This window comes from Mobula hypostoma, chromosome 14 (genome assembly GCF_963921235.1).
Source record: "Mobula hypostoma chromosome 14, sMobHyp1.1, whole genome shotgun sequence".
NCBI lineage: Eukaryota > Metazoa > Chordata > Chondrichthyes > Myliobatiformes > Myliobatidae > Mobula > Mobula hypostoma.
In genome coordinates, this window is record NC_086110.1 from 9,336,631 (window position 1) to 9,349,168 (window position 12,538).

Sequence of the window (12,538 nt, forward strand, 5' to 3'; positions counted from 1 at the left end):
TTACGCTCGATCTGATGTTGCCAACACTGAGCCCCTGAGGAGAGCTGCGGAAGAGGCCTGCAAGTTGGTCATCTCTGAGGATGAAGTACACAGGTGTTTCCAACAAGTGGACAGTCGCAAGGCTGCAGGACCGGATGGCATCCCAGGGCAGGTACTCAAAGTGTGCACGCCACAACTGGCAGTGTATTTACAGACATTTTTAATCTCACCCTCTCCCCAACTAGAGTGCCCTCCTGCTTCAAAACATCCACCAATGTTCCTTGACCTAAAAAGACCAAGATATCATGTCTGAACGACTGGTGTCAATAATAAGCAAATGGTCAAGGACTGTATCTGCAGTATGCTGCCACCCACACTGGACCCCCCTACAATTTGCCTACTGACACAATTGATTGACAGATGATGCAATAGCGACAGCTCTACACACTGTCCTTACACACCTGGAGGAAAAGGATGCTTATGTGAGAATGCTGTTTTTAGACTACAGTTCAGCATTCAACTCGTTAATTCCTTCCAGGCTCGACAAGAAGCTCAGCGACCTCAGCCTTCACCCTGCCTTGGGTAGCTGGATCCTGGACTTCCTGTCAGATTGCTGGCAGGTGCTAAGAGTGGGTTCTGCCCCTCTGACCCTCAACACAGGTGCCCCTCAGGGCTGTGTCCTATTCTTTTACTCTCTAAATACCCATGACTGTGTTGCCACCCACAGCTCCAATCTACTAATTAGATTTGCTGACGATACTACATTGATGGGGCTAATCTCAAATAATAACGAGGCAACCTACACAGAAGAAGTCATCACTTTGACACAGTGATATCAAGAAAGCAAACTCTCCCTCAATGTCACTTGAACAAAGGAGCTGGTTGTGGACTATAGGAAGAATGGAGACAGGCTAACCCCTATTGATATCAATGGATCTAAGGTTGAGAAAGTGAACAGCTTTAAGTTCCTTGGCATACACATCATCGAGGATCTCACGTGGTCTGTACACACCAGCTGTGTAGCGAAAAAGGCACGACAGCACCTCTTTCACCTCAGATGGTTGAGGAAGTTTGGTATGGGCCCCCAAATCCTAAGAACTTTCCACAGGGGCACAATTTAGAGCATCCTGTCTGACTACATCACTGCCTCATGTGGGAACTGTACTGCCCTCAATCGCAGGACTCTGCAGAGAGTAGTGTGGACAGTCCAGAGCATCTGTAGATGGGAACTTCCCACTATTCAGGACATTTACAAAGATAGAAAGATAGGTGTATGAAAAGGATCAATGGGGACCCGAGTCACCCCAACGACAAACTGTTTCAGCTGCTACCGTCCAGGAAACAGTACTGTAGCATAAAAGCCAGGACCAACAGGCTCTGGGACAGGTTCTTCCACCAGGCAATCGGACTGATTAATTCATGCTGATACAATTGTATTTCTGTGTTATATTGACTGTCCTGTTTTACATTCTATAATAAATTACTGCACATTTAGACAGAGACATAAAGTAAAGATTTTTACTCCTCTTGTATATGAAGGATTCAAGTAATAAAGTCAATTCAGTTCAGTTCAATTTCAATTCCAGTTCTTCGAGCTGTGACATGATAGATATAGCACAGAAATTTTCCCTGGTTGGGGTATCTGGACACAAGGGGCATAGTCACAACATAGTCAGTCTTCTAGGACTAAGATGAGAAGAGTTTTCTTTTAAAGGTGCATTTGTTTGGTGCAAACAAGCCAATTGTGGTTTGCTGTTAAGATATTGATAATTTAAGGGTAAGGGTATGGGCCTGATGGTGAAAAATAGATTAAATATAATCTTGACAATGATGTAGCATTTTGAATTGTCTGTTTTTGCTTCTTACAAGAAAACAGCAGGAAGTTCAAAACTAATTTTGATGAAAGTACTTCCTACCCAAGATAACCTTATAGTTCCCACACCCCGCACTTCCCGTTTCTACCTCCTACCCAAGATAACCTTATAGTTCCCACATCCCGCACTTCCCATTTCTACCTCCTACCCAAGATAACCTTATAGTTCCCACACCCCGCACTTCCCGTTTCTACCTCCGACCCAAGATCCACAAACCTGCCTGTCCTGGCCGACCTATTGTCTCAGCTTGCTCCTGCCCCACAAAGGGATCAATGGGGACCCGAGTCACCCCAACGACAAACTGTTTCAGCTGCTACCGTCCAGGAAACAGTACTGTAGCATAAAAGCCAGGACCAACAGGCTCTGGGACAGGTTCTTCCACCAGGCAATCGGACTGATTAATTCATGCTGATACAATTGTATTTCTGTGTTATATTGACTGTCCTGTTTTACATTCTATAATAAATTACTGCACATTTAGACAGAGACATAAAGTAAAGATTTTTACTCCTCTTGGCTCTATCCCTCCCCCTCCTGTCTTCTCCTATCATTTTGGATCTCCCCCTCCCCCTCCAACTTTCAAATCCCTTACTCACTCTTCCTTCAGTTAGTCCTGACGAAGGGTCTCGGCCTGAAACGTCGACTGCACCTCTTCCTATAGATGCTGCCTGGCCTGCTGCGTTCACCAGCAACTTTGAAGTGTGTTGCTTGAATTTCCAGCATCTGCAGAATTCCTGTTGTTTGATGAAAGACTAATGCTTTGTGACATCTTTCCTTACCATGTTTCAGGAAAAAATTCTTTATGAATGGATCAATCCAATTTACATGGATATGTCAACCCAAGCTAATATCCAGGAGCAGTTTGAAGAAAAATCTGAAATTCTTCTAAAGAATTTTTTCAAGGTATGTGTTCAGCCTAAGATTAAGTCAGTTCAATTTAGAACAAGCCTTGAGAGTATGAACAGAAAAATAGACATGATTATGTCACGCTTACCAACTATTTTTTGGCATAACTTCATTTCTTTGTTGAAATGTCAGTTTATGATGTCTTGTTTTCCACCATTTCTACCTCTGAACCCGTACATATTGGAAAAAAAATGCATCTACACGGAAGCTGTGGTTTTAGGTTTCCCAAAAGTGCTTCACATCCAGTGACGTATTCTTGGAGTGAAAATGAAAGAAACTCCAGATACAGGAAATTTGACATTAAAGCAGAAGACGTGAAAATACTGATCAGGTCCATCCATATCTTTGGGAAGATGAAACCTGACCTGCTGAGTAGTTCCAACACTGTTTGTCTTTATTTCATGTATCCTTCCTGTATGTAAGTTATGTAGAGAAATGTTCCATTTTAATTTTGTGTGGTAAGCACCCTAACACTGCAATAATGGCCATATTACCAAAGTCAGTAATCGCTTTTAATGAGTGGGTACCACTGAGTGTGATTGTAACACGAATGTACTTTCTGCACTTGATTAGAAAGAAAAATTCCAGATGATATGTGAGGCTGTATCTAACCCGAAGATTAAATGGAAGAGAAGAGGACCTGCCAACAAAAGGTAGTTCGATCAGAACTCTGAAAACATTGCCATTCATGAATCTTAATGCTGTTGAATGATTAAAGATGCTTATCAATTGTATACTTTGCTCCAAAATGTCTGTACACAATTTGCAGCAGGCTTTTCTATAACTCTGCATCACTCCAAAACAACTAGGGCACCTAATCTAGAATGGAAGAGAAGGACAAAGTTGCCACACTTGCAGTTCATTTTGGGAATGGAAAAATTGCTGTTTGTACTACAGAGTTAAAATTATAGGAAGTTAAAAGCTAGGGGCTTGACTTTGACACCTTGTCTAAAGTTTCATTGTTCACTACAGTATGGTCTTTGCATAATGCACAGTTGTACAATTAAAAACCTTTCATACTGGTTTCTTCTGGTTTAAGATGGCGCTGATGACTACGTGCCGGTAGCGAACATGATGATGATGATGTCGACTCAGGCCTGAGAGGCTAGCGTTGGGCATTTTCATGCCGAACAAAAGACTGTGTGGCGTGCCACTCCTCACAAAGACATTTTGGAGTATTTTTCTTTATTTTTACGAGGTCGAGTGGTGAGCTCAACACTCAACCCGGCACAGATGGAAAACGTACTCAGGAATGGCCCGACTGGATCTGAACCCGGGAACCTCCGTTCCGGAGTCCGGCGCTGATGTCACTGTGCCACCAGCTGACCTAACGAAAGAAAGAAAACTGTTTACTACTTTATTTTCGGGTAAATGGGTTCAACCCGGAGAAGTGTGAGGTGGTACACTTAGGAAGTGTTACGTAACCGGCAACAATGAATATTAATCGAGACAGATTTTATAAAAACAACCAAACATTTATTAAACACGTATAAATGATAAGGGAAAAAAAACAAAGGAAAACTTTAACGGGAGGTTAAACAGGTACGCAGCCGTTCATCAACTCCACTCGGCTCTGGTTCTTAAAGCGTTAAATGCAGAAACAGTTGTTAAAGCGATACAGTCAGATATAGTTCTTAAAGCGATAACTTCGAAAGTCCAACAGTTTTACACATTCAATTGGGACAGACTTCTCTGGAGAAGGATTTCTTCACAGACGCACCTTTACTGCCGGTTCTGTCCACAAGATTCCCGACGCCGAAAATAAACAGTTTAAATCGACTGACCTTAAACTCCTTTAGAGAGTGAGAACCTTCTTGCATGAACTCATTGCCCTGTTGCAGGAGTTATCTCGATGCAGGTTCTCTTCAACGAAGACTCAATAAGGTCGATCCTTTATTAAACTGCCAAACGATGCCGACTTCTCTCGATCCTTCACTTCGATGAATTCTTCACTCTCCCTTCAAAACTGTCGGAATTGAGTAAATTGGCACTTCCAGCCAAAATTTCCAGTGCAAATACAATATCTTGTAAGAGAAAGCACCTTCCGTTTTAAAAATGAAACTGCGTCACAAAAAGAAACACGCAACAGAAACGGAGGCACAACACGTTCTACCTGGAAATCTACAAACTCAAAAACCTACTGCATCACCTGGGTTGACCCTTATATAGTCACGGGGCACATGTCATCACGTGATCTCACATCGGCGGGAAAATCACATCAAGTGACCTCCAAAAGACCATTACATCATTCTCACAATAAAACCAGATTTCCTTGAGCATGTAACAGAAGAACAAACTCCAAGGCAGAGTGCAAAGTAAAAGGTAGGATACTTGGTAGTGTGGAGGAGCAGAGGAATCTGGGGGTACTTGTCCACAAATCCCTGAAAGTTGCCTCACAGGTAGATACGGTAGTTAAGAAAGCTTATGGGGTGTTAGCCTTCATAAGTCGAGAGATAGAGTTTAAGAGTCGCGAGGTAATGATGCAACTCTATAAAACTCTGGTTAGGCCGCACTTGGAATACTGTGTCTAGTTCTGGTCGCCTCACTATAGGAAGGATGTGGAAGCATTGGAAAGGGTACAGAGGAGATTTACCAGGATGCTGCCTGGGTGAGAGAGTATGCATTATGATCAGAAATTAAAGGAGCTAGGGCTTTACTCTTTGGAGAGAAGGAGGGTGAGAGGAGACATGATAGAGATATACAAGATATTAAGAGGAGTAGATAGAGTGGACAGCCAGTGCCTCTTTCCCAGGGCACCACTGCTCAATACAAGAGGACATGGCTTCAAGGTAAGGGGTTGGGAAATTCAAGGGGGATACTAGAGGAAGGTTTTTCGCTCAGAGAGTGGTTGGTGCATGGAATGTACTGCCTTAGTGGTGGAGGCAGATACACTAGTGAAATTTAAGAGACTACTAGACAAGTATATGGAGGAATTTAAGGTTAGATTAGATTAGATTATGAGGACACGCAGTCCTCTTTTATTGTCATTTAGTAATGCATGCATTAAGAAATGATGCAATATTCCTCTGGTGTGATATCACAAAAACAGAGGACAGACCAAGACTGAAAAACTAACAAAACCACATAATTATAACGTATAGTTAGAACAGTGCAACAATACCATAACTTGATGAAGAACAGTCCATGGCTCAGTCAAAAAGTTCAAAGTTTCTTGAAAGTCCCACATCTCACGCAGGCGGGAGAAGGAAGAAAGCTGCCATGCCTGACCACAGTCCGACTCTGAGTCGTACCGAGCACCATGTCTGTACGAACGTTTCGACTTCAGCCTCGGTCGCCAGCAGCAGGCAAAGCCGGGGATTTTGGGGCCTACCCTTCGGAGATTCTCGATCGCACAGTAACAACAGCAGCGAACCAGGCATTCCAGAAATTTCTCCAGATGTTCCTCTGCTTCTTACGTCTGTCTTCATCAAATCAGAATTGTCCACGGTCCCTATTTAACAGATACGATATCATTTTCACTGGAGAGCTGCGCGCACGTGTCACGCTGCCATCTTCTCCTCCTGCTTCAGTGGGGGGAGGAAGGGTGGGGGGGGGTTATATGGGAAGCAGGGTTTAAGGGTCGGCACAACGTTGTGGGCCAAAAGGCCTGTACTGTGCTGTACTATGTATGTTTAAACAATGACTGAAAACAGTAGCCTTTAAGTTCCCTTTTGGAGTTGAGTTGTTGAAACACCTGTATGACCTGGCATTTTTGCAGTAAGAACTGAAGTCTCAAACGCGCAGCACGATTGCGACATGGCATGTACAGGCCAAATCAAGGTGGTGGAACCCAGGTCTGAGAGTGAGGACTGAGCCATTGTTTGGTCATTGGTGGAGCCAGCTTGGAGGCGATTCACTGCGGCAGAAGCAAGGTGAAGTGAGGCAGAGTTGACGCAGCAAGACCCGATACTGAGGAAAGACCAGGTTTGATCGATTTAAATGCTGGGCCGAATTCAAAATGTCAGGTACAGGCTGAATCGAGGCAACAGGGCCCTGTCCCGAGAGCTTATCGAAGCTACAGGGCCCGTGTTCGAGAGCAAGGAATGGCCCAAGGTTTGATTTAAGTGCCATACTGAAAATGTCAGGGTGTCAGGGCCAGACACGAGGGACGTCTGGTTCAGCTTGCTGCTCCGCAAGGTTCACTCATCTCTGCGCTGAACTGAGGCTGTGGCCTACAAATAAATGTTACTGGGTTCCCTATGGTGAATACTGGCTTCATGGATACGGACTCACTTCCCTGAACTTCAGTTGTTTGCTTGCTTTTGTTGTTTGCATGATTTTTATTTTCTGCGTGTTAGGTGTTTGATGGTCTTTTGTTTTAAATGGATCCCAATGGGATTCTTTGTTTTGTGACTGCCTGTAAGGAGACAAATCTAAAGCTGTATATAATATACATACTTTGACTTTGTCTTTGGTCTCTGCTGTCATCTTTTGTTGCTATAACGTGATGCTGCCTTTTCTTTATAATACAAGCTAACTTAAGCTTGTGCTCTTAGCAGATGGATTGCCAACATTTGAGGTGAACCTTGAAATAAGTGACATACCTGGTTATTGTTGATGCCTCAGACCTTTCATTTACTAGAAACATGAAATATTCTCTGATTGTGCCTCTTTGTTTTATAGATGCTATGATCAAGCTGAGGAAGATGGTCTTCCTGATATTCTTGCTGAATGTATGAATCTGTTTCGTTCTGAGGCCATGTTCCTGCTTCTATCCAATTTTACTGGCTTAAAACTGCATTTCCTCGCAGCCTCAGATGATAGTGATGAACACGAGAATGAACTGGAGATGTCTAGTGGAAGTGAACATCCATGTTCCAGCAATGAAAAGTGTGGCAATTCACATTTAATGTATATTGAAGGCAATGACAGCAGAGGAGAAATAAAAGTTGAAACAGAAAAAACAATGCCAGGGGATGGTTCACAAGGTAAGATATCACAGAGTCCTGATGGAGGGCTTTGCCCGAAATGTCTGCCTGTCTCTTTATTCCTTTCATAGATGCAGCCTGACATACTGAGTTCTTCCAGTATTTTGTGTGTATTACTCTGGATTTACAGCATTTGCAGAATCTCTTATGTGTAAGATTTATTAAATAATTTAGAAATTGGCATCTTCTGTAATGAGTACAGAATGAGACCAGTAGGTCTAGTTTGCAAGGCAAAAGCCAAACAAGAAATGGATTCAGTTTTCCTTCCCTGAAGTATATTGAGGAACCAGATGAGTGATTGCAACTGTCCCATAATTTCATGTCACTAATTCTAATACAGTGTGAGTAACCCTTACCTGATATGGTAGGGGCCAGTAGTATTTTGGACTTTTTTCAGATTTTGGAGTATGTAATGATCTCATTAGCTTTGGATTGCCATCATTTCAGGCTTTGAATTTATGTGCTGCTGGTAAGCAGTCTTTGTCTTATATTTGTTCATCACACATATGTACAACAGTCAAGAATTATACTGTTACTATAATGAGAATAAAATGTGTGCAGGGTAACAAAAGCAGCACAGCAGCATCAGGAGAATACCTGAATCAGGTGTTGAACAACAACAAACAGCAACAGGCTTTTAGTCTCCACCTACGATGTCGTGTTTTGAGTAAAGGGTTATAGTACAATACACTTGTATTTTACTTTTGGTGTTATGTAAGGTATAAAAGCAATCAGCATCATAAATTTGTTCCGATTTTCATGATTAGCGATCACATTTAAAAATTTAATGCCGTGCCTTTTCTTAAATTTCTGCAACCAGCCTGCTGAATATTCAGTTACCTTCAATTTTCAGTTCGTCGTGATAATTCTGTTTGCTTCATGATTAGCATACCGTTAAATGGCATGTATTTGGTCCGATGCTGATGAATCTATTCTTTGTATACACGATTGATGTCACTTGAGAAGCTTCCTAGAGTTTTGGTGGAATTTTCCATTTGTGACGTCATGTCAGCAATCAAAAAAAAATTCAGATTTTGGAATTTCAGAAAAGGGGTCCTCGACCAGTACTGCATTTGTATTGTACATGTATTTATAGTAATTAACTTAATCTAAATTGTCCAACTGCTTGGTGTAATTTAACCCATCAAGACTTGACCCAAATCAATTTTTTGATCCTTTCATTAAATAAATCAATATACTCCCATTGCTTTTGTATAGAGTTGCAGACTAGATTCATTGAACACTACATTAGAGAAACAGGCTGTATTCACCTGCCTCATCCCATCAATTTGCAGCCGGCTTTGTAGCCCTCCATACCCTTCCCATCCATGTATCTATCTAAACTTCTCTTAAATGTTGAAATTGAGCCCACATCCACCATTTCCACTGACAGCTTGTTCCACACTCACCACTTCCTAAGTGAAATTCCCCCTCATATTCCCCTTAAATATTCCACCTTTCATCCTTAACCTATGACCTCTAGTTCCAGTCTCACCCAACTTCATTGGAAAAAGCCTGCTTGCATTTACCCTATCTATAGCCCTGATACTCTGGGATACCTCAATCAAATCTCCCCTCATTCTCCTACACACTAGGGAATAAAGTCTGAACCTATTCAACCTAACTCAGGTCCTCAAGCGTTGGCAACATACTTATAAATTTTTTTCTGTACTGTTTCATATCGGATTGACGGGAGAGACAAAATAAAATGAACAATTTTCAATGACCTATGAATGAAATTAGTAAACATTGGAATACATTCTGTGAATTTCAATGGATGATTTAGATTATGTTTGCAAGTCAAGTCAGAAGTTCCAGCATGTCAGAAATCTGAACAAAAATCCAACCAGCTGAATGTTTCCAATATTTTGTGATTTTTTTTTTCTTTAAATTTCTAAGTGTCTCAGTAGCATACCAAAATATCTCATGTCCTGGTCATGTACCAAGTCAAAAATAATTGTATGAATTAGATGATATTAGTGAAGTTGTTGAGACCATTACTGGATTTTAACCAAAGGGAAGTTAGTATAATGCAGGTTTTGCATTGTGTCTAATATTCCTGACTTTTAATTCAGTGAGAAATGTAACTGGGTGAGTTCAACACCAGTGTCATATCCAAACTGTTCATTATTCAGTGGCAGATTGGATTATAATTCTTCCTTCACTGTGGAATTTTAGAAATCAGTTTGTGATTGATGAAGGCAAGGAGAAATGTTTAATGGTGACTTGTGTCGGAGGGTGAAGGAAGTACTTAACTGCCTGAATACAGATTGAATAGGTGAATTGGAGACTGAGTTCGAATGACACTCAGTTCCCTGTGGATATGTAGCCAGGAAGGTTAATTTAAATCAGAGGCATGGAGACGCTGACAGAAGTTGAATAAGATATTATCAAGGCAAATCAAATGACATTCAGACTCAAATATTGATATTGTCAGGGAACTCAAAACAACACTCGGACCCAGATATTCAGTTGCCTTTGATTTCTGTGACCACCTGAGAATCGTCCCTCAGAGAGCGGTGATTCTGAATTATACAGTTCATAATCCTCCCTTTTCAGACAGCTACAGACTTCAAGTCAAGGTTTCCTGATGAGGTAAACGGATGTAACAATCCAAGCATTTGTGAGACTGAATAAAAGTAACTTTTCATAACATACCCTGCAGCTGGGTGAGGCTGGGTAGCAATTAGCTCAGTGTCTTGCTAAAATGTTTTAATAATACTTGGTTTTCCACACTGTTTTTTATCTTGTGACATTTTCTGTTCCCTTCTACTAGAATATTCAGCTATCACACATTATCATTAACCCCTTAAGTTCCTTCATAGTCCCCTCCTTGACCACCCTGATCAATTTCTCCTTCCTGAAAGGGTGGCTCGTAAGAGGTCACATGGCAAGGGAAGCTTCCTCATCATATTTGGAGTAATGTGTCTTAATTGCTATCCGGGGAACTTTTGGTAACCTGGGTGTTTTGTAAAGGCAGGAAACAGGGGAAGGTCCAAGGCACCGCAGTAGCCCTACTATCAAGTTTATTAGAAATAGAATTAACAAAATGCCTCCAGATAGCCACCTCTCTCTTCGAGGTTGTAATCATGAAATTCCTTTCCTATTTTCCTGATTTGTTCTACACTTTTCTGTATCAGGCAGGGATGTCAAACTCATTTTAGGCCACGGGCCGGATTGGGCAAAATGCGACTTCATGCGGGCCAGATCAGTTGTGCACGCGTGCATGCTCCCACAGCTTTCGTTGCCTTCGTTTTTTCAACCTGCTTTCATGTATCTCAGTCTCTGCTATAACTACAAAGTGTTTCACTTTACGAATTTCATTTCTTATGAAGAAGATTGCCTAGCAAGTATTATTGTTATGATTGGTATTAGCTTGCAGTCACAGGCTGCAAGAAAGTTGTGATGAGAGAGAGAAAAAATGATGCTATTTTGGCTAAGATTGTTTTGGGAGCCTCACCCTCTCCATTAATAAACCATTTGAAATCTAACATTAGCAGACACAAATGTAGACCTAACGAAACAAATTGTAAATGTAGGCTACACAACTGCAACTAAATTTTATTAGCCTGCTTCCAGCAATCAAACTCAGACAATAAACACAGTTAGCCTCTATTTTTTATTGAAGTGATCACATTTACAATAATAGAATAGTCAGAAAATGAATGAATCACAATATGATGACAATCAATATTTCATAATGCATTTTGCTTACATGTCGCAGTGCATCGAACAGTGTCACTCATTTTTCACTTGCTGCTTCCAGACACCTGACACCTCTTGGCTTTAACTAGCCTGTCAACATCAGGGACCAGGTTTCTGGGCTGTTGTGATTTTGATAATGTCATTTAGATGTCTGTGTGTCAGCTGCGAGCACAGTTGGGATTTGTTAATGTTAAAGATTCAAAGTTTTGGATCATTGGGACCTCTTTTGGCGCAGGTGTGACCTGTACAAAAAGGACAGGTTACATTTGAATCCGAGGGGGACCAATATCCTGGCGGGGAGATTTGCGAGGGCGACTGAGGTGACTTTAAACTAGAATGGTTGGGGGGAGGGAATCAAATTAAAGAGATTAGGAGAGAGGAGGTTAGTTTACAAATAGAGAAAGCAGGTAGACGGTGTGTGAGGGTGGATAGGCAGGGGACAGAGATCAGGAGCAATCAGACCAAAGATATAGGGGACAAGGAAGAAAAAGATAACAAAGTTGTTTGCTCCATTAAGGATAAACAGAGAGTAGGAGGTGGAGAGTTTCTTAAATGCATCTATTTTAATGCTAGGAGCATTGTAAGAAAGGTGGATGAGCTTAGAGCATGGATTGATATCTGGAAATGTGATGTTGTAGCTATTAGTGAAACGTGGTTGCAGGAGGGGTGTGATTGGCAACTAAATATTCCAGGATTTCGTTGCTTCAGGTGTGATAGAATAGGAGGGGCAGGAAGGGGAGGTGTTGCATTGCTGGTCAGGGAAAATATAACGGCGGTGCTCTGGCAGGACAGAGTAGCGGACTCGTCTAGGGAGGCTATTTGGGTGGAATTGAGGAATAGGAAAGGTTGTGATGCTTATTGGGGTGTATTATAGTCCACCTAATGGGGACCGAGAACTGGAGGAGCAAATTTGCAAGGAGATAGCAGATATTTGTAGTAAGCACAAGGCTGTGATTGTGGGAGATTTTAATTTTCCACACATAGACTGGGAAGCCCATTCTGTAAAAGGGCTGGGTGGGTTGGAGTTTGTCAAATGTGTGCAAGGTAGTTTTTTGGAGCAATACACAGAGGTACCAACTAGAGAAGGGGTAGTGTTGGATCTCCTGTTAGGGAACGAGATAGGGCAGGTGACGGAGGTATTTGTTG

The 12,538-nt window shown here is 41.8% G+C and overlaps 1 protein-coding gene across 1 annotated transcript in view; it reads left to right on the forward strand.

Moving 5' to 3' along the window:
* ogfod1 (2-oxoglutarate and iron-dependent oxygenase domain containing 1) overlaps positions 1-12,538 on the forward strand; it is a 111,981-nt gene that overhangs the window by 52,637 nt on the left and 46,806 nt on the right. Inside the window, exons 8-10 of the mRNA XM_063066638.1 lie at positions 2,643-2,756; positions 3,333-3,412; positions 7,383-7,687. Coding sequence (XP_062922708.1) covers positions 2,643-2,756; positions 3,333-3,412; positions 7,383-7,687 — 499 coding nt within the window. The remainder of the gene's footprint in view (positions 1-2,642; positions 2,757-3,332; positions 3,413-7,382; positions 7,688-12,538) is intronic.